The 22,516-nt window shown below is 34.3% G+C and overlaps 2 protein-coding genes across 2 annotated transcripts; both read left to right on the top strand.

Annotated features, from left to right (window-relative positions):
* The first annotated feature begins 5,350 nt into the window (after positions 1–5,350).
* Positions 5,351–16,596, top strand: LOC148621305 (aquaporin-3-like). Its single transcript, XM_088575476.1, has 7 exons — positions 5,351–5,681; positions 9,570–9,696; positions 10,692–10,829; positions 11,024–11,142; positions 12,841–13,058; positions 13,511–13,674; positions 15,441–16,596. The coding sequence occupies exons 1-7, from the start codon at positions 5,595–5,597 to the stop codon at positions 15,506–15,508; spliced, it is 921 nt and encodes a 306-aa protein (XP_088431602.1). The 5' UTR covers positions 5,351–5,594; the 3' UTR covers positions 15,509–16,596.
* Positions 16,597–16,979: 383 nt separating this feature from the next.
* Positions 16,980–22,115, top strand: LOC148621304 (uncharacterized). Its single transcript, XM_088575478.1, has 2 exons — positions 16,980–18,487; positions 21,894–22,115. The coding sequence occupies exons 1-2, from the start codon at positions 18,268–18,270 to the stop codon at positions 22,010–22,012; spliced, it is 339 nt and encodes a 112-aa protein (XP_088431604.1). The 5' UTR covers positions 16,980–18,267; the 3' UTR covers positions 22,013–22,115.
* Positions 22,116–22,516: the final 401 nt, after the last annotated feature.

Raw genomic sequence — 22,516 nt, 5'->3', positions numbered from 1 at the left:
GAAATAGAAAGAGGAATGCTGAGTACCAACTGGAAGAGCTGTCTCTACATATTTCTTGTAGGCCCTGGCGGATTTAAACATTTACAAACGGTTCCGATCCTTTTTTTTTGCCAAATTTTTAACAAAAGATAATAGCATAACTCAAACCATCCCAATGTACCACCCACTATACCGTGTATTTTATACCGGTTACCGCCTTGTGACATCGGAATCCCGCATATGGCACATACAAATAAAACTTTGCTTAGAAGATGACATAGGAATTTCGATAATGCATTTCTCAGGAGTGGTTTCAATCTGTCGTCTTGTGATATTGCTTTTTGTAAAAAAATATTCTATTTGGCTATTTTACCACGTGTTATTATAATAGAGCTGTAGATGCTCCAGGGCCCTAAAGTGCATGGCTATAGTTTCCTGCACCAGACATAATTGTTGAAATTATATTCCACGACTTAAGCGATTATGCTAACTAATGCACATGAATTTGGTGTCCAGAAACTAAGCGCTTTTCCATGACACATAGATGTCTATGCGATAACTGAGTCTAGACAGTTTTTGTCCTAGAGGTCGATAAATTGAATTTCGACTTGAAAATTTAGAAACTGTGATAGTCCAACTAGAATTAAATGTGTAGTTCAATTATGCAATATGTCAGAGAGTTTTGACAAATGGTCATGGGTTTTGGAGTGTGTGTTTTATATGCCCTTCATATTCAGTATGGTGAATTTAAACATGAATCAAAAACTTCACAATTAAAATATAACCATTTACAACAACAAGCTTGTGTTTTAAATTCGACCCCCGTTCATTTTATCCCCTAATTTTGCAATTTGACGATTATTTGAGGCGTAAAAATTCAAACCATCTATATAAATTTATTCAGTACGTGTGTACTTTGATTGGAAAATTTGCCATTTTCATGTGTAAAATTGACCAAAAACGGCAACTAATGTCCAAGTACCACCCTTTTTTTCTGAGGAAACCCGAATGGCACCCCTTCTTTTCGAAGTGTCGGCATCCGCCCCTGTATATAGTCCCTATCCTAACAAAATAATACATTTTTTTTTCTCTGGGGTTAAATCACAAACATTCTGTTTGCACTCAAAATATTCACATAATCCCTAAATCTCTCAAATAACATAGACAATAATGTGACCGGGCATATGTGGTCGTTTCTAGTTAACGAACAAGACGGACAAGTGTTCCGATCTTAACCTTTTATTTTCTGAAGTCCGGAGAATCCGAACTTCAGTCATAAACTAAAACTTTAAAACTGAATATAACACGAATCGACAAGACATATGAATAGTACAGACAATTTAAGGATTAACACAGATCAAACAAATGACAAATGATGTAAATTATTATGTCTGTGGCAGGTTGTGGCCGGTTGAAATGAGTACAAATAAAGTGAGATTTAACAGTCAAGTTAAGAGATACGGGATAATTTAATAATAGAATTATTTCCAAGTCTTAAACTATACTTAAATGTGAAAGTTAAAATTGAAAAAAAAATGTTCAAAAAATATTCCCCGATATATTTCCATAGTTGATAGTACAAAATGACAACACTTGCATATGACTGCAAACAATATGATCCTTTTTCATTTCAATTCTTATCATTCATTGCTATGTCACTTACACACGCTAAAAACCCATGCATTTACTCCGAACAGTTTATTTATTTGCTAATGTCCATGGATGCGATCGTTTTTTTTGTTTTTGTTTTTGTTTTTGTTTTTTTTTGGAAGCTTAAAGAAGGTGACCTAGAGTAAGGGACACAACTCTTATAAATCATTGGAACGTTTGTATTCAGCATTTTTCATCAATCTCATGTACGCATCAAAATAACTTGGATTAATTTCATTCTGTTGCAAATGAAAGCTTGATAACCTTTGGTGAAATTCAATATGATACAAACTCAATATTTACATTATGCAAATAGCAAAAATCAAATTGTATTTGAATAACCAAAAACCCTTATTTCATTTATAAAATTATTTCCAAGTATACAATTAGAAGGGTATGAAAGTCTTGGTTAATGTTTGAAAGTGTTTTATTCTTATTTACCACGGCAAATAAAGAAGCCTTAAGACTGCGTTAAACTATTCAGCATAGTTTAAAAACTGTGCTTATTTTTTCTCAATGCATTTGTTTATATTACCCCGAACAACTTTAGAGTGCCGGGTTAAAGAGTTTTAAGAATGTATTTTTTTTCAGAAAGAAGACAGAGTTAAAACATATGTAAATATAATGATGAATTGGAAACAGATACCATTAAAAAAATAATGAGGTGCTAAAAATCATAAGTTTAAAAGGTCAAGCAAAAATTTGAGTAAACACACAATGTTAGGTCAAAGACTTTTAGCTATGCGATGCTCATAAACTTTTAAATATATATGTACGTACAATGTAAGAAAAAAAATGAATAACTTCTTATAAAATCACAAACCAGTATACACATTATTCTTCGTCGCCCCACCATCAAATATTCAGCCCCACTAAGTTTATGACCTACATATACTAGTGGGATGCATCTTTGATAGGGAGAGAAAGGCCCTGTTGAACGCCGCAAATGCATGTCTCAAAAAGCAAGAGAAGCGGGCGACAAGCGGCTAATCTGTGTATGTTAAAGCGAATACAATTCTAACTCTCTGCGGGACAAATTTGCCATTCCAGAAACGGCAAATTTGACTTGCTTGAAGAAAAGTCTAGTAGGTTTTTTTTCACAGGGCATGTAGTACTTTAATAACCTAAGCCTAAACATACCTGACATGTAGAGATGAAAAAGAAGAGTTTCAAGAAAAAAAATCACTAAGGATTTACGTAAGATTTCCCATGGGAAATGTAAAGTTCCCATGGGAACATTCACTTTTTCCATATGAACTTTTGTTCCCATTGGAAGTTTGTGCAGTTCCTATTGGAAATCTGATAAGCTGTACTCATCATTAAAATCTAAAGAGTCTATTGTTTCTATAATTTACATTTGATTTCCTCGAGCAAATTTGTTTTAATCAAGGGAGGTAATATAGTTGCATCCAGCAAAGAGGAGATAATTTTTCCATTCCCACTTCGCTTCCTTATAATCATTCAAACTCTCCTTTTTTGTAAAATATAAAATCCCGCCATTTTTTAATATCCGTTCCTGTCCCGTAATTGCCACCTCCTACCCCTAAACATCCTTCCGTGGTAGTTATTATCATACAGTTATAAGTAAACACATTTGTTTAAAAGAGAAAAAAAACACTCACACCTTTAAAACTCTGCACTAAAATTATATTTTTGATGTTTTTTATAGTTGTTTTTATCATTTAGTAAACAAATTCAGTTTACAATACTAATGACCGAGACAATTAAAGGCGAATTACATTTTTGCAACCATAAAAATACCACAACAAAAAGGATTTAATGCATATCAGACGACTCGTAATATTGTACTGACAAGAAGGTTTGTTGTTATTCGTACACCTACAAGTATTTTCCAGTTTAAATTTAAACTTGTAAATGTTTCTGTCTTGTTTCACTGTTTAATGATACATAAAAATGCATGTCTCATGCAAACGACCGCGAGTCTATTATATTTTGCGGTATGGATATACAAGTCAACATACATGTAAATAACTTGTATGGGTTTCAACAAGTACGGCTTTTATTGCCCATTTTTTAAAGTTTTTGACCAAATTCTGGGCGAAATTAATTTTTAAAAATCCGGCAAAAGGGGGGTGGTTCCGACCCCTGGAACCCGTCCATTGGATCCGCCACTGGCGACTTGTAGCGAGTGGTATAAAAGTGACTGGATTTTAGTTGTAAACAAATTAGATTTTGTATTAGGATGGTTTTTAACGCCCCTGTTCTTGGCAAAGCACGTGTTAAAGAATTCCAGAAACCAATGTACCGTTGCTCGAGGTTTCACGATCTTTCACCAGTCTTTGGAATTACGGACGTTACGAGATTCTTAACATGCACATGTAGACATGCATATACATTGAAGCATGTCTAAACCGAAACCTGTCTAAACCGAATCCTATATAAATGGAAGACACATTCCTCTTGATATCAGTTTTAAATATATTAAATGTTTTTTTTTCTGGGAGAGGACGTTTGTAAGTTGAAAAAAACTTTTGTCTTTACTCTATGTTCAATTAAAATGTATTTTGAACCCGAGTAACCGACCATCTGTCTAAACCGAAAAAATACTCCAAGCAGTCCAAGAGCGGACCGTTTAGGCAGGCTAGCTTCAATGCATGAAAATATCTTTGCATGGGATTCATGGTTTCTTTGTCGTTCATGAAAGTCGAGCATGGGAGATATTATTGATAAACAGTTATACACTCCTTTGCCATAAATTAAATACGTCATGCACCATTATAATGGAAATTAGCGCAATTACTTATGAATTAAATAATTGCAAATTGTTTCCCTAATGCGTTCAATAGATGTATGGTATGAACCTTTTTTTATCATTTATTGATGATTTTAGGAAGTAAAGACCACCACGGCGATTTTTAGGCCATGAAAATAAATAATTGTATTTATTCTGCTTGCAATAAAAGTTGAAAAAATAGTTAGTGGTATGTCTTTTATGAAATGACTTAACACTTGTTTTAAAGTTTAAAAAATACTTTCAGTAAAAAAATATGACAAAAAAAATCATACACTTCCCTAATATGAGTGCGTATTTTTAAAATACGACGAGCAAGATTGAAAACAGTGATGTAAAATACTTATAAATGTGACCAAAAATTGAGAGAAACAGATTGGTTGATAATCTATTACACTATAACGTGATGAGCAAAAACTAACAAGTAATTAATAAACTCTATGGCACACTAATACATGAAATGTGAATTTGAGCAAATATTAGGGAGTGAAAATCCGAGGCCGACATTCATGGAAAGCAACCGCATACAGAAAAGTTTTTAGGCACCAACCATTTTATTAGTGAGAATGGGGCTATATGATATATTTTTGAAAAGAAAATCAAAAATACACTTCACATTTTGGCACTTCTTGGTAAAATATGCATTTCCCAATAATTGGCCATTACTTAACAAAGTAGAATATAAAATAAAAAATTTAACTCCGGCTACTTTTAAAAAAACATTTTTCGCTTGTAAGAATATTTGTTTTCACTCCACAAATATTGTAATCCATGCTGGTCCGTCTGCGCTTACATATCTTACAGATAAGATACTTTCATATCACTATAAATGGAGTATTATGAACAGTACGGTTGAGTGTTGACAACCCTAAGCAATCAATGTAAACAATCCTGTCGATATTTTAACTGAAATATATCAAACTGGGTGACCCAAATATTAATATCAAAAATGAATGAAGTTTTGGCGATATTAGTGTAAGCTTAAAGGATCGAACCTCTTCGGCAGTATCATATCAGCGAATGAGATATGATTTAAAGCAACCGACAACATTTCTGTATAAGTGGGAATAAAACGTCTTGTTAAGTTTGTTTATCTTTATTTCAACTGACCTACTTGAGATAGATAGATTATGCTGCATGCTATAAACTTGAGTGTAATTTACTACAAGAAGATGCAGAGGAGTTGTTGAAAGTTATGATTATTTGACGAAAAATGGAGAGATTTTCACAAAAAGTTAGAATACGAAGTACTCTAGTTCGTGAGACTTTGGCGGAGTTTCTTGGGACATTCACGCTCATTGTAAGTATCTCGTGCTATCTAGGTAATATTTCAGTTTGATTTACGTATCCTTTCGCTATGCACACAAACATCCATTTACCACATTTACTAGTAAGTGTATGTACACTGACCGGATATGAAATTTGTATAGTAAGAGATGAAGTGTTAAATGTTAATTAGTCATGTAATCTTGGTTTAGTATGATATAATGTGTCATTTATTAATGTGAACCTCGAGTCAAGAAAGTGAATGAGTAGGTCAGTAGCTACAAAAATGAAACCAGAAATTTACGTTGGCACGACATTGATGCACATCTCGAGACTTTAACCCACCAACCACGAAAAACAGCTGATCAAACCACGAAAAACAGCTGATCAATTCATTAAACTAGTATATATAACTGAAACTCTAATTTCAGTGACGCATCAAGGACAAAATATTTTGAGAGGCGAGGCGGTTGTGTTTTTTTTTTTTTTTTTTTTTTTGGTTTTTTTTTTAATACCCGACTATTTTGAATTTTTTTTTAGTGCAATCTGCATCTCATTTTTAAAGATCAGACATACAAAGCACGCCTTGATTTACCCATTTGAACATTTTAAGAACCTTAAACCCCTCCATTACCCGTGCAGGTCCGGGTGTCAAAAGAATAGGCCTGCAGCAGCGCTAAGCTTGTCGTAAAAGGCGACTAAATAGTGCTCAGAAACCTAGCCGGGGGCTAGGCGCTCTGCCCACAGAGCAACTGGGATGTGTGCCCCAGGTGATGGAATGGGGTACCCCTGGCGTGTTACATGCTGGGGTTGTCAGACTATAATACGGAAAACCTGACAGCAAACCATAGTGGTGCACCGTGTTGGGAAAGATGCCACGTTCCTCGCACGTTGAATAACCCTGCTGTGGTATTTTATAGGGGTAGGAACCTTTGCGCTCCGCCACAGGAGGCTAAATTGCCGGATCCTACCTTTCCCCCCTTTTATCATGTGGCAAACAAAATTTGTTGATCCTATTATCCTTGTACCCCATCCTTTTTTCATTTCATCATCATTTCATGTTCATTTTATCATCACTTTCATGTTCATCGCCTGAATATAGCTGAAATATTGCTGCTCGAGCGTTAAACCCCAACAATCAATCAATCAATCAATCATAAACCCCTCCATATTTCAATTACCTTCCCGTGTGGATAAAGGAGGGATAAATTAGTAAAAAAAAACACCTTCATTTGCCATGTATGTTTAGGACTCAGAATTTTTAGAATATTTACATCACTATAAACAATGCCATCATAATTATTTCATCAAACAAATCGGTTATTGAAAAATCTATATTTGCAATGGCAGATCCAGATATTGTAAAAAACGGGGTTCAGCCTATTATTTGCTCATTTTAGCCATAATTTTTAACAAAAGTTTTGTTGTAAGAGGAGTTTGCGACCGCCTGAACCCCCTAGATTTGACATTGATTTTGAAATTAGTCAGTTGAATGCTTTATTATTTCCATGATTTTTTTTTCACCTCAACAAATGAGTGACGTGGTTTAATTGACGGGTATGTGTCCTTCCGTCTGTTAGTCCCCAATGGTTCCAGATAATATGAAAAAAATATATTGATTTTTTCGAACTTTGCACAATTGTTTTAAAGTACTGCCTTACAGATCAAGTTTCATTTAAAGCACAACCGTGTTTGTTTGTTTTTACCCCCCCCCCACCATTATGTAATTCCCGATAAAAAAAACTTGAGAACTGGTTGAGTACCTTTTATAATCTTTGCAGAAATATGTACGACTATAAAATGGAGATTACGTTAGGTTTGTTGCATAGTTTATTGTCCTGCAACGTGGTATAATTTCTTAAAATTGAATTTCATCACAGGGCATGCTCCCACTATTAAATATGCAGTACGTCCAATATAATGTGATTTGATGTCCCATTATATGTCATACGTTTTATGTAATGTAGAAGTCAGTCAGGTAGGTATACACGTACAGTCTTCAAAAGAGTGGAATTATTGCATGGCTAAAAATAATTTAAAACACATAGAAAACACTTTTGACACAAATAAAAGGCCTGGGATTTCATTTTAATTGAGTTAGAAAATAATGAATTTTTTTCCAGAAGCAGCCGGATTTAAAATTTTCATTTAAAAATCTACATTGTAAAGTAATGGGGAAAATTGAATCATATTTTTTTTTTGTTCTTGGCTGAGAAAAAAAATTGTTCAAGGGTGGACAAAATTTATTTTAAAAAAAAAATCTCGCCCTCTCGGTGCCTTACATTGTATGAACAAAATTTTATGGCGAGAATACTTTAAATGGGCATAACAACCAGTTTTCATTTTTTTTATTATCTGATGCTACATAGCAATACCCACTATTGATTCGTTCCAGACTAAATGTGTACACAATCTTCCAAGAGGTTTCAGGGCAAATACATCAACAAACCCTTCAAATGTTTAAGTCATATAAATTCTGCTAAGTTTGATGAATCAAAATGTCAACATAAACAGCATGATAATCATATTCTTCCGTCATCTGATGCTGATCACATGATCATGTTTTTCACAAACATTAATGTTTCCCAGGCAAAATTAACACATAGAAATCATATGATAACCATATGACTATCATATGTAAATTACATGCATCATATGATTATCATGTGTGGCACATTTGGCTTTGTAGTAAATGTATGCATAACAATACTTCATGAAATGCATCTTAGGAAATATGGAAGAAGTCAATAAGCGTTTTAAGGGAAAATCCGCCACTAGATGTTTCGCACGAACATACGGACGGGCGGATGGACATGTCCCTCTGACCCATTCGAAGTGCGGGTAACATAATATCTTAAATCAAATTCAAATTCACATAGCCTGGTGAAGTTTCAAATGATCGGTAGAAGACGACAGAACAACCGCCTGTTTCCCAATGTTTTATACTCCGCCACACGAATTGGCGAGGTAGTCTGTGATAGCCTTCGAAAAATTGCGTGTTCGTCCGTCCGTCTGTCCGTCCCCGAAGGGTACCAAAAGATAACAAGATATCAAATGATCTTTTTCAAACTTTGTTTACTTATTAAACATAATAAAATACAAATCAAGTTCGAATTTCATTTTGATCGGATAATTAACACAAAATTTACGGCCATTTCAAGTTGTCTGGATGAATTCGAGTTATTTGAGTTTGGTCTGTTGGTATCATGTTATGCATACGTGTCCATTGATATAAAATACAACACAACATGGCGGGTGTTTCATTAATGACCAATTAGATGCCTTATTTTTAATTCATATTATCTATAAACAAACATGTTACATGATAAAACAGAAGATGAAAAAAAAAATATTAAAGTGCACGGTGATAATGGACGCTTTTATTATAAAAAAAGGCATAAATATTTAAGGTGTACGTAACTCAGATTTTTAGTGCACAAAAGTGTGTTAGTCATAATTTGTAGTTTTTATGAAAAGTGTCTCGGTAAGATAAAATAATGACAATCCATGTATGCATGTATGTATTGTTCCATCTAAGAATCATGTAAATAGGGTGATCTTCAGAAAATGTGTACTGATGATTTCGTCGAATTCTTAAACAATATGTAGAATATATCTGTCTGATTTGTTTTTGTTTTAATTTGTTTCGTACTTTTTGTATGTGTATGTATGCTTTGTTTTTTTTTTTATCTTAAATAGTATACTGCTTTTTGTTGATAATTATTGACTGGTCAGATTCAATGATTTAGCGGGATAGAATTCTAACTACCCAAATTTTAATCATTACTATCATATGCATGATTTAAATACGGGTTTAAAGCTATGGCCATTAGATGCAAATTGGTTGGCTTAAATCAATTTGTTGCAAGACCTTTGTTCTAACCAAATACTTAGTATTTAAAAAAAAATATATATTTTACAAATATTTGGTGACGGGTCTGTTGCGCAAGCCGTTCTTAGTAAGAATGCTGTTGGTGACCATTCCTCGATACATTGGTCTTGGGGATTCGCCGTAACAATGGGAGTGTTTATTTCCGGTGGAATCTCAGGTATACATGAAATAACGAAATATTATACAGTACATTAGAAATACATGTATTCGTGTATACAAGTAGTTTCCCTCAATTCGATGGATTCTAGTTCATCGCTGATAGTTTCATGAGAAATCGATACATACGTCTTATTGTGGTTTTTGCCACGACAGTGTTGTGTCACTGTAATTTTTTTTATATCTCGAGGTGTAAGTAGCAAAACAAATCTAATACCGATTGCTTTTAAATCAAGCCACTTGGCATCTCATGGGTCCATGTGGGTTGTCTCCGTTGTCGTCTGTATACTTTTATTCAAACACCTTTGCAACTATATATGTATTTTAATAAAAGTTAGCATGAATATTCTTTATGGTTTCCTGCACAAACATAGCGTTTGTATTTTTGACCCCTTGAATACATGACCGTCATGTTTATTAATAGAACAAAGGGATAAAGCGTATAAGGGATAGAGAAAAATGAAGCTGATCGTCCTTCTTTGACTTGAGGAGCACTACAAAAGTCTCCTTTGGTTCAAAATTATAAGATGACCCCTTGTTATTGTCCACGAAAAGTAAAAAAAAATGATGTTTTTTATGCAGTTTTTAGCTATGCTCATGCCTTCCCAATAAAACAGACCTATTTACCGCATTGTGGTAATAATTCACGTGCACTGGCAGTTCTTGTCCGCCGTTACTGTTTCCCACACGTCCAAAAATCTCGGTAAGTCTCAGTTAGTTGACTTATTAACGGCTTCATGAATAGAACTTTGAATAAAACAATGATGAACGAAATATAGAACATGGCATGACTTTAAAAAGCTCAAATGATTCAGAAATGTAAATCACTTATAAGCACTGGTCAACAGAAAGTTTGCTATACTGCAAGCGCTCACTGTAACGGCACCATTTGTGCAGTTAATTTAATAAGTCGCATTTGCCTTTGGAACCAAAGGTTTGTAATGTTGTTTCTCATTCGATAATATATGCTAACTATAAAAACAATTATTACTTCAGGTGGTCATTTAAATCCAGCCGTGACATTCGCCCTAGCTTGTGCAAAGAAGACGTCATGGAAGAAAGTACCATTTTTCATTCTAGCACAATACATGGGCGCATTTTGTGCGTCGGCAATGATATTCTTTGTTTACTACGGTACGTATATATGTTAAAAAGTATTAAAACAGTCGTTAACCGAAAAAGGGACAACAATTAGTATTTTAACATTTGTTCAGAGCTATTATCGAAATTTTGTTTGTATGGGAAAAAAAGCACTGTTACAGTGACCGATTAGTTCATTAATTTAATCAGTTGTTAAATTTCATACTGCGCGTTTGTTGATTTTGTAGATGCTTTGAATAATTTTGACGGTGGAACCAGACAGGTAACAGGTCCGAATGGAACCGCGGGAATATGGTCTACGTATCCTCAAGACTTTGCCTCAGCAGCAACATGTTTTGGTGATCAGGTATTTAGTAAAGGAAATTTGTTAATATATCTCTATAGTTTAACGAATTAAGGTCGTAAACTTTGGTTTGGTACGTCCGCTCACCTCTACAAATTTGGGAACTTCTACACTTTTGCATGAATTCCCCCCACCCCTGATACTCTTCCTGACAATTCATTTATATGTTTACCTCACCTGTTCATTAGATCTGTCGCAAAAAAAAATCAGAAGAAAGTATTACAAGAAGTTAAAAATAAATTCCACAATGAACTGTTTTGTTTTAATTGACAGTGTGCACTGGTATAGTGTAAGCGTCATTTGTTTATTGAAACCGAAGTGCTTAAAGTAAAAATTATTTTGTCCATATAATGCAAGATATATGTTAGACGAATGGGTTAAGTCTGTTCTACGTGTAATTGCATGTGACATCATATCTGTCCTGGACATGTCGGCAGTTGTTGAACTAGTGGAGTTATTAACTCAGCTTCGAAAGTTTATTAGGGCGCAGATTCGTAATATTAGGTTAGGGGGACGTAAATATACGTAAAGACCGTGCACAAAAGCTTGCTCCCACTATCAGATATGCTGCACCACTAGTATATACTAGCGGAGCTGCATACATTATATCTGATAGTGGGAGCAAGCCCCTGTGGATCTTGCGGAGCGAGGCAAGAATGTGTTGGAGGTAAAATTTGTCCAAAATCAAGATTTCGTGCGAAAGAAAAATCCTTATTTGTAGATTTATAGGGAGGTTACGTCGGATCCGTACCATATGAATCTGCGCCTTTTATCCTCCATAATTTAGTAATGTCTTAAATGTCTATGAGTTATGATATGAAACCCCCGAACGAAGTAGCGTGTTGTATGTAACCTCAGATGAAAGTAAAATTGGTATTACACAATTTTAAGTCTTAATGGTATTTGCTGAAAATGCATATAAAAGCACAGGGGTCGGGGGTTGACTTCATGAGTTTGATAAAAAACAAAAAGTGTTTTATTTAGTATATGGCCATGAATCGTAAAATGCAATTTATGACATTTCAGTAGAATTATTGACAATTCATGAACGCAAGTCCCTCTGTATATAAGAGCTTGCCTGGTTTTTCGGTTTTAGACTTATTTTCATTGTAATTATGATGAAGAATGAAGCTTAACTTTTAAAAATAGGAGATGTGGTATGATTGCCAATGAGACAGTAATCTGAAAGCCAAGCAACGACAATTAAACTACTACAGGTCACTACACGGTCTTCAATGATGGACAAAAGTTATGACAGGAGTGCCAAAAACTTCTTTGCTACTCTTGTTCCCATTTTTTAAGAAGGAAGCAAGTCTGTCAAAACCAGATTCTTGACATGCCAGTGGCGAACATTGGAAAAGGGCAAAATCTATGTTATCCTATATTAAGCATCATTCTGTGGACTACATGTACAATTCATATTGTTGATTCATTTCTATATGGTATTGATAACATATCTGAAATCCTCTGTATTACTTAACTTTCAACATAAACAAATATGTCGATAATGTCGTCACGCAAACTCTCCTGAAATTTTATGATGGATTGCAGGAGATCTCCCACAATTGGGTTAGACTAGGTTAACAGTTATGTCAAAACCCATACTATAAAGCAACTTGTAAAAGGCCCAAAAAGAAATGAAGAGAACTATTTATAAAAGACGAAAATTGACTTTTTTTTGTTTGTTATTATTTTAATTAGTTACTAGGAACCGGGATGCTTTTGTTATGTGTAATGGCAATCACAGACGAAAGGAACATGGAGACTCCTAAAGGCTTAGTACCATTCGTTATTGGTCTGACTGTCACAGTCATTGGCATGACTTACCATTGGAATTGTGGGTACGCAATCAATCCAGCACGTGACCTGGGACCAAGAATGTTTACAGCAATTGCTGGATGGGGAATAGAAGTTTTTAGGTGAGCGTGTAATTTAAGGAAATTTACAACAAAATATTTTTTGAATTTTTTTTATGAGAAAGTTATGGGTTACCACTTCCAGAAGACGCTATAGAAGGAGTACTGAGTTTCAAAAGAAACCCAACAAACATTATTTAAACAATTGCAACCAAACAAACTCAGATTTATTATATGGTTTGCCTCTTATTTAAATGCATCTGAACTATCCATAAATATCCCTTTCGTTTTAACTGCGGGGTATAGTCGATGAGCATGCGTGGCATAATTTTCGCGAGGTAGAACAAAGGAATTTTCCTTGAGGAATGCTCATTGGACACCTGTAGTTAACACTAAACATGATGCATATGTTTCACCCATCCCCACATGTTTGCAAAAATCGGCATTAGAAATAACGGTAAATGCACATGTATTGTGACAAAGCACACACCATCTGTCGCTTTTTCTATTGACAGCTTTCGAGGCTACAATTACTTTTGGATACCCGTGGTTGGACCACATATAGGGGCCATACTTGGAGTATTTGTGTACCAGTTTCTGGTTGGCTTTCACTGGCCGCCATCCTATGATTTACCAAATGAGATTCCACTCAATGACTTGAATGGCGTGGCTATAAAAGGTATCTGTTTGTATAAAAATTAGACACAATACACTGAATTGTGTGAGAGGGCATTGCTCACAGTTTTTCAAGTTATACCCCTACATTTGCAAAGTGGGAGTATATAATGATATGGGTATCCGTCCGTCCTTCCGTTATACAGGTGGCTTATCTCTTATCTGTTACTCCTCCTGCACCACTGAACTGAATTGAATGAAACTTTCAAAGAATCTGTATTACATGTTCCCATTCTATTTTAGATTTTGATCCGAATGAATGTTGGGATTTCATATAGCATAAAATGGACTTTGTCATTTGTTTTTATGGGGACTAGGGGCCATCTCTTATCCGTTAGTCCTTTAACACTGAATGGAATTGAATGTCTTTATTACATGTCCCCTTTGTGCACATCCTATTTTAGATTTTGATCCAAATCAAAATGAAGGTTAAAATGTGTATGTTATTAAATGTGGGATTGGGGGTATTAAGTTAGTGAGCATTGATCAGTTTTACTAGTTTCATCTAATTTGAGACAACAAATTATTCATTATTGTACGTATAGACCCTTGTGTGCTAACGGTGGGTAGTCGATGCTTCTTATGACATGTACTTATACGCAAGCGAGCGAGTTAATGTTTACAAGTTTTATTTCCCACCTATAAAGTTTCTTGTTTGGCAAAACATTATAAAAAAACTATAACGCATAGGTGTAGGAATATCGAAGAAGAAATAAGACATATAATGCATTAACTGGTTCAGTTTACCCATGAATAATCTTGTCACTTCATATTTTCTGGGAGTCTATAACTTTATGAGATACACTTAAAAGTTTTAATTTGTCATTTTACGTCATTTTTTAATAAGTAACAAATGAGAATTTGGACCTCTCACCGAAGGGTCATTTACTTTCTTTGTAACTGGTATGGTGGAGATGTTTTAGTACATATTGTACTTCTTTGTTATTATCTCAGTTAAATGGGTCCACTAGGCCAAGAAAAAATTATGCCTGTTTCATGTTACCCTACCTATCCAATTTTTTTCTGCCTACCCTAGCCTATTTAATTGATATCTTTTTTATGAATTGCGGCATATCTATCTTTTTTTTGTAGAGCACTACTTAAGTCAAGAAATCCTTCTCTAAGCGTCTATATAAAATTATTTAAAAAAAGTAGGGAACAAAAAGAAATAAAGATAGGTTGCAGTTAAATTCAACCACTTGTATTCTATTTCTTCTTAAAGGCAAGGAATCGTAGAACTTTTATCTGAATCGATGTGTTTTATTTGGTGACAGAGGTCACATTAAGTCATATAAATCGAGCATATCTGTGAATTTCGCGTAATATTTTCGTAGAAAAATTGCGTAAGTTCAATTTCACTTGGAAAATTACATGAATTTATTGTCAACAATATTTGCCTGTTTTATAGTACTAAAAAGTATTTTTATAGGCAACCAAGCTGAATTGGAAGTGACGTGACTAACCCGTTAAGATTACCATCCTTTGTTGTCGGCTGGTGATAACTTATTTAATAGTACATGTAGCCTGATCTGTATGAAATTGTACACAAGCTTCATAGCTCCAAACTTTACTGCTGAATCACTGTAACTTTTTGTGGGAGGGAGCTGACAGGTGACGTACATGTCAGAATGAGCATGGGTTGAAGCCGTAAAGGAATAGGGTCTTATCTATTTACTACCAAGGCATTTTTGGTTTTCTACCATTTGACACTTTTTTACTAGCATGAATATCGACAAGTTTGAACTAACTATATATATATTCATTTTGCAGATAAATCAGCTCTTTCTTTTGACAATAAAATCATGTCTCCGGACACACAAGAAAAACAGAATAGTTGATTGGCTAAAGTTCAAGGAGAATGAAGATCGAACTTAAAGACCAGGAATCTATATTTTTCCATGGAACTGTTCCTATTTTATGTAACATCTAAGGTTTTCGTCTCTACCAGTGAAAATTATAGTGACTACATATGTACGTTAGTATATATCGTCGTGCCGTCCTTCCGTCAATTTTATAGACAGAGCTCCTGTCTGTCAAATTGATTTAAAAAGTGCTTCCTTTTGTATAGGCAGATTCAATAAAAGTATAATTAAGGAGGCAGATCCAGACTACCATTTGTTCATATTTGCAAAAATTTTACACGAATATTTCAGAATTTTCAAACAAATCAGGGACTCCGGATCCCCCCTCGGGATCCGCCACTGCTATAGACAACTTACATATTTGACTCACTATAAATAATTAAGTAGTTAAAATAAATTCGGGTTTGACCTTTTTAAACCAAAAGGGGCCCGTTTGGGCTATTATCAACACACAGTGTCAGTCTCCTTGATTTTGTTTTCATTTCTTTACGTACCTACCATTTTACGGCGAATAATTAACAAGTACTATCTTTAAAAATAAAGTAAGATAGTCGACGCAGTAAAATTTGTTCCTTTTGCTTATAATTTTCTACATTTCATTCAGGAAGTAACACCAGGCATGGAATTTTAATTTTCGATACAGTTTTTTCGAACTCTACTAAGTTATCAGTATTTGGTCAATCGGGAAACAGAATTGCCATCAGGTGACTTGCGTTTCCATGGAATAGCGTCTGTAAGGTCAAAGGGTAAAAAGCGAAACTATACCGACTGCGTCGGAAAAATATCGTCTGATGTGTTGATAAAATACGGTGACTGGGCAAAGTTACTCGGTGTCCAATTGTGGTGCCATTTCTATGCCTTCATGTACGACATAAATTAATCCTTGAAATTTTTTTCGATCCTGGAATTCGTTTTGACAACGATTCTTTACAGATTCCAGTGTCACTTGATATTTTGTTCTTTTTATTACCAAGCTGCATATTTGTATGTAGGAATATGGTATATATGAATATGATTGTGTGAGTTTTTTTTAAATAAATGAGTACGTCTCTTATATTAAACGATCACTGTTGTTGTTGTTTTGTTTTTGTCAATAGACCAATTCTGCGGACAGAATGAATGATTTGAAAATTTGTTGGTAACTTATATCCCGTTCACACTATGCTATTTTAACCCAGGTTCGACCCGAATTAATAAGATCTTTAAAAGAGTGAACGCTTAATTAAAACCGGGACGAACCCAGGTTAAAATTACCTATCGAACCAACCATTTTATCAACGAGGGCATGGATTTTTTTAATGAAATATATAAAAAATGAAGTAACTCCACATGTCAGTAAAAAAATAACTCCGGCAATTGCAAAAAAAAAAATTTCGTTCTTGCACGATAAAGAAATCACTTAATGAAAAAAATCACAGCCCCAACCCTTCTAGCAAGAAAATAGTATGTGCCCTGTGGTATCCCACTGTCCACATTTCAAAAACCCCTTTCATTTAGTCGTGTTTGTCTCATGGATGAAAGCATCCTTTCATGTTTTTAAAGTTTCTTGATGTTTCCATTTCGGGGTATTAGACGTAAAACTCACAAAGAATAGCATATTTTGTGCATATGATTTTACTCTTGGGATATCTTATCCAAAAAGTTTTAATTTGAGTTAATGAAATAAATTATTGGATTTTCTGACGCACAAAACTCTCGTACCTTCCTTTCTCTCCACTTTCTAAAATAACTAAAATTGCATGAGAAAGGCTATAAATATCCTCCGTTTGGTCCATGGTCAGTAGCCTTTGGATTACAAATTTAATATAATTTTATGAAAAAAGTGAAAGAATGATTACATATTGACCTCGATGAAGAACTATTCATATGTTTTGATTTTACTCATGCAGACATACACTTTCATAATAGAAATAAAGAATCAGTACTATATTATAACAACACCTAGCACAAATCGTGACATCCGGTGCATGTAATTTCCCATATATACTAACATTTTATTTCAGGGAAGGATGGTTCATGATAATTTTAGCCTGTTTTTTTTTTATTCTGATTTAAGACATTTGATTTTTTTTTTTATTTTAAGACACTTGCATCAATTACTCGTCCTGCTTTTTTAACATTGAATTTTGATCTGCATATTGATCTCAAGTTTTATCCTTCTCCAAAAGAATAAAATTATTAGACCCTTTTAAAACAATCGCGCAAATTTTGTCCGAAAGTCTTTGACCTTGTTCTCCACTATGTCTTATATCTGAATACTCATACCCATTTCAGATGAATGTCTGAATAACTTGCACGTGCGACCAGAATTCAAACTGAACAACTATAAAAGACATACCACTTCGATCCCTTAAAAATATTTTTATAACTTTTGATTTATTTCCCATCTGTATTTAGTTATATAAATGTATATCTTACTCATTTCAACTTCTTACACCATTTACGTATGTAATTAGAAACCTGGCATCAAATATTGTTATTAAGGTGCGTCAACTTCCTCTGAATTTACCTCAGATCTGTAAATAAAAAACAAATCTGACAATGAGGGTGAAATTAAATGATTCTTTTTTCAATTAAAACCATGATTTAAATGATATATAGGGGACTTACAAAGCATATAGGAGCTTTGCGTCTTTCGAAACTTCGTAAGCAACTCCATAATGAGCTCTCTTTATCACCTACGCTAAAGTATTTAGGATTTCATCTATCTCTGATAATGAGTAATTAAAGACTATATGTTGATCCAACCAAACGACAATTTGACGAATAAGTCATCAATTGTCTTGTTTAAAAGGAGGGAGAGAAAAGTATTCTGTCACTTATGTATTGCTAGCAAACGTACTGCCAAGTTGAAAATGATGATCAAACCAGGATATGTCGTGCTTTGTGCCTTCTTTGCTCTCCAGCTGGTAAAGTTTGTGGATGCTCAACCTGAATTTGAAGAGGATTTCGGAGGTATGTCAGTTTTGATAATGTCCGTTTATTCTCATTCCTAAAAATAAAACATTCCATCCTTTTTCACCCGTTTCCTTCGTACTTTCATTGTCGTTGATCGTGGATGGGTTGTGAATATTTGGGGTAAAAATTTACCTTAATTGTCCGCCACTGAAATTCTGAAAAATAAGTTTATACCGACTGTATTTCGATAGCTGCGAGAGTCAAATTAAATTTGTAAGCATTACTGGCATTTTGACAATGGGGGATGTTTTCTATCAGACTGTATTTTCCGGAGAGGTGGGGGCTTCTTCTTTGTCAAAATGTGACACCCTCTTTTCATTCAAATTAAGTTTTTAAGGTTAAATTTATTTCCCATTTCTAATGGATTGGGAAATACATACGTTTGATTCCAATAATAATGTGTTTTTTGCTAAATATCAATTACTTATGTGGTATTAATTGTTATGTGTCTACACGCAACGAGTGGTAGAAAATAATTAAATTTGTTGACGAAATAACATATTACGTAAAAAATAGCTTTCACTGTCTTTATTCTAAAAGCATTCACTAATATTCGGCGTATCCAAATTAACCTTTAGAATTCCTTACACGATGCAAAATTAATGAAGAAGCCGTCAATCTAAAAATCATGCAGGGGCGATTCATGGCTAACAATTTTATTTATTTTTTTTAATATGTTGTTAAGAATTATCCAGCATATTGCAATTTACCGGGTACATCATATTTCTTTTAATGGTGAGGGGAAAATCAGTGGAATGCAGTATAGTGATTATTCTTCTTTAAATGGGGGATACCTACATATATCATATACTTAGATTAAGATATAACTTTTTTTTATATATGTATTATATACTGAATATTATATGTCAAAAGCTGTATCACATGCTGTATCAACCCGAGACTCCTATATCACCCCAAGGCCAACCCTCGACCTTTAACACCCTGCGGGCCGGTGGCCCTTAAGGTGATATAAGAGTCTCTGTTTATACAACACGTGATGCAGATTTTGACATGTAATATTCAGTATATATTTCATCAAGTATAATGAGAGATAGGCAATAAGATTGTGATATGGATAAATGATCCGAAATATCAAAATTACTTAAGACGAATATTGTGTTGTGTAAATGTAACCATTTATGAAAAAAAATGTATTCTGCAACTTAACTAATATTATTTTGCAATAATATTGTATGAACTGGTCAACATAGTATAGTTCACTAATAATGAACTAATAAATTATATGAAATATAATTGTGCTGTATACAAATTAGAGTCAGTAACCACATAAAGTAGCAATGATTTTCGTCTTGGTTCTTCATTGAAATGTTTATTTTTTTAAAAACATGTCTCAATTAGATTAAAAGCAAACATTTTGACACAATTCATTAGTTTGTAGCAACATGTAGTAAAGAAACTCTATTCGAAACCCCTAAGTATGAATTGTACTTAAGAATACAGTTTTAGTACTTTCTCATTCAAAAACTAAGTAGCACCACTAATTGCCCTTTAGTCATTACTTGGAAGTAAAGGACATCCGTCACTTTAAATATATTTGGGCAAGGGGTGATGCCTTTTAACAAAGGGATATAATAAACTATAATGATTACACTTCTATGAAAAATATTACATTCCAATACGACGTCTTCGTATCGTCTAACAGTATATGTCGGTACAACCCCACCTTTAGCACCTGCGCATTGTCTCTTTTCTTTCCATGTCGAGACAAAGCATTCATTTAAAAACGTTTACGCAATGATTTTTCGGCTGAGAGGTTATCTAATTGAAATCAATTATATAAATACACATATTTAACACATATGATGACATGACATAAATATACAAATTTAATCCAACATGCATACGGGGGATGATAAACGGAACAGCCGTTATTTTTGACATTTATATTCTCATTTAACGCCTCGGTGTTAAATAATCGAATATAAATGCCGTACCCATGTTAAAGTGAATACAATTCTACCCCCTCCACGAATTATTTCTTAAATTTACCGTGCTGTTGGCATTTTGATAATGATTTGTAAATTTTCCTTGTTTCACGCCCTATTTTCCATACTAACACAAAGTATCAAATGGCAGAAAGTAAGCCAAATTGCATGATAATAGAAAAAAAATCGAAATTTTCATAGCCAGTTTATATGGTTCCAGGTTCAGCTCACTTCATGGTAGACTTTGACACATGTAAAAATTAACCAAAAACAATTTTTTTCAGAAATTACCTAATTTAGCAAATAAAGTGCTATACCAGTGAATATGATACGTCAAAATTCAAAATAGGCACAACATTTAGACATCTTTAGCTAATATATAGAAACTTAAGTTATCAAAAACCTAAGTTCTACATGCACCTAAAGAAACTGGGTCCGTTTCGTCCATACATCTTACATGTCTCCTGCGCACTCACCATTTCCGATGTCTAGTTCAAAAGTTCGAGAAAGCCGAATGCATTGTAAGTTTTATCAGAAGTATAGTTTTATTTGAATTCCGTAAAAGTACGTTTGCAAATTAATCTGCCTACTGAATAGCCCTTTTCCTGTTATGTTTTGAAGGCTATAGTACTAATATTGAGAAAATCAGGAGAGGAAAACTCCTTTCACTAATTAGAGACAGACGCTCATTGAATTTGAAAGAAAAGCAGATACAAAAGCAGTCCTAAATGACCGTTCATATTATTTTATCTTGTATTGTTTACTTTCAATAAGAAATCATAGACATGTTTCTTTAATTGCAGTTTCTATACAGTTGCCACTTCTATTGATTCTTGTTTTAGCTTAGTTCTTTTCATTTTAAGCCTGTATTTTGTTGCAATTAGGTATTTAATTTGTTTGTTTTGTTTGTGTTTGTTCGAATTTAACGCCCGAGCAGCAATATTTCAGCTATATTCAGGCGATGAACATGAAGCGGATGATAAAATGAACATGAAATGATGAAATGAAAAATGGGATGGGACACAATGATAATGATGTCGATAAATTTTGATTGCCACTAGAAATAGGGAGAGATGGGTAGGGTCGAGCAATTTATCCTCCTGTGGCGGAGCCCTATGGTTCCTACTCCGGGAGAATACCACAGTAGGGTTTTTTTTTTAACGTGCGAGGAACGTGGCATCTTTCCAAACACGGTGCACCACTATGGTTTTCGGTCAGGTTTGCCGTATTATAGCCTGACAACCCTTGGGGCACACAACCCAGTTGGTCTATGGGCAGAGCGCCCTAGCCCCCGGCTAGGGTTCTAAACACTATTTAGTCGCCTTTTACGACAAGCTTAGCGCTGCTGCATGCCTATTCTTTTGACACCCGAGCCTGCACGGGGCAGGTATTTAATTGCTTAGGCATAGACATAAAATCATAATCGCAGTAAAGAACAATATTATCCTTTCTTACAGGGCCAGTGAAACGTGTCAATTTGGACTCTCTCCTCTCTAGACTCATGACTATGACGTATGGCAAAGAAACCAATCCCAAGTCTCATCCTCTGTATGTGCGCTTTGGAGCCGGAAAGTGAAATTTTCATTGGTTGTTCCATCTATAACTTCATCAGATATGCACCACCATCTTGGAAAATGACATTTCTGGAAAGACAGTGAAGATTAAAAGACATTGTGAATAAGAATCAATAAAATAAAATAATATTTTATCAAAAATTTTAGTTTGTAACTTACGTACGTGTGTGTGTGTTTTATTTAAGAGTTAAAATAATTTTCAGAAATGAAAATAGGGAGTAATGCATGTATCTACCTAGTTGGTACCTGTGCAAATGAATTCTCATCCTGCTAATTTCATTTATGAACATGTACATGTACGTAAACAAATCGGAACCAGAGTCTGGATCACCGAGGCGACTTTGTCCTTGTTGCGGCCTCGCATAGTCGAAAGAAGTTTACCTACACAAAAATTCTTAGCCTCTTGTTTTTAAATATTGAATACAAATATGAGACTGATTACAATAACACAGTCAAAATTATCTAGACAATCAATACTGCAGTTTCGCTGTTATACTCTCTGTCTC

Source organism: Perna viridis, chromosome 3 (assembly GCF_037379345.1).
Source record: "Perna viridis isolate PV_CMFRI_1.1 ecotype Kerala chromosome 3, ASM3737934v1, whole genome shotgun sequence".
NCBI lineage: Eukaryota > Metazoa > Mollusca > Bivalvia > Mytilida > Mytilidae > Perna > Perna viridis.
The sequence above is the reverse complement of the archived record's forward strand: the minus strand, read 5'-3'. Positions and strand labels throughout refer to the sequence as shown.

Coding starts and splice junctions, on each gene's coding strand:
- LOC148621305 (XM_088575476.1), top strand. CDS start 5,595: ATGGAGAGATTTTCACAAAAAGTTAGAATACGAAGTACTCTAGTTCGT. Junction 10,830..11,023: donor GATATTCTTTGTTTACTACG/GTACGTATATAT, acceptor TTGATTTTGTAG/ATGCTTTGAATAATTTTGAC. Junction 13,059..13,510: donor TGGGGAATAGAAGTTTTTAG/GTGAGCGTGTAA, acceptor TTCTATTGACAG/CTTTCGAGGCTACAATTACT.
- LOC148621304 (XM_088575478.1), top strand. CDS start 18,268: ATGTTGATCCAACCAAACGACAATTTGACGAATAAGTCATCAATTGTC. Junction 18,488..21,893: donor ATTTGAAGAGGATTTCGGAG/GTATGTCAGTTT, acceptor CCTTTCTTACAG/GGCCAGTGAAACGTGTCAAT.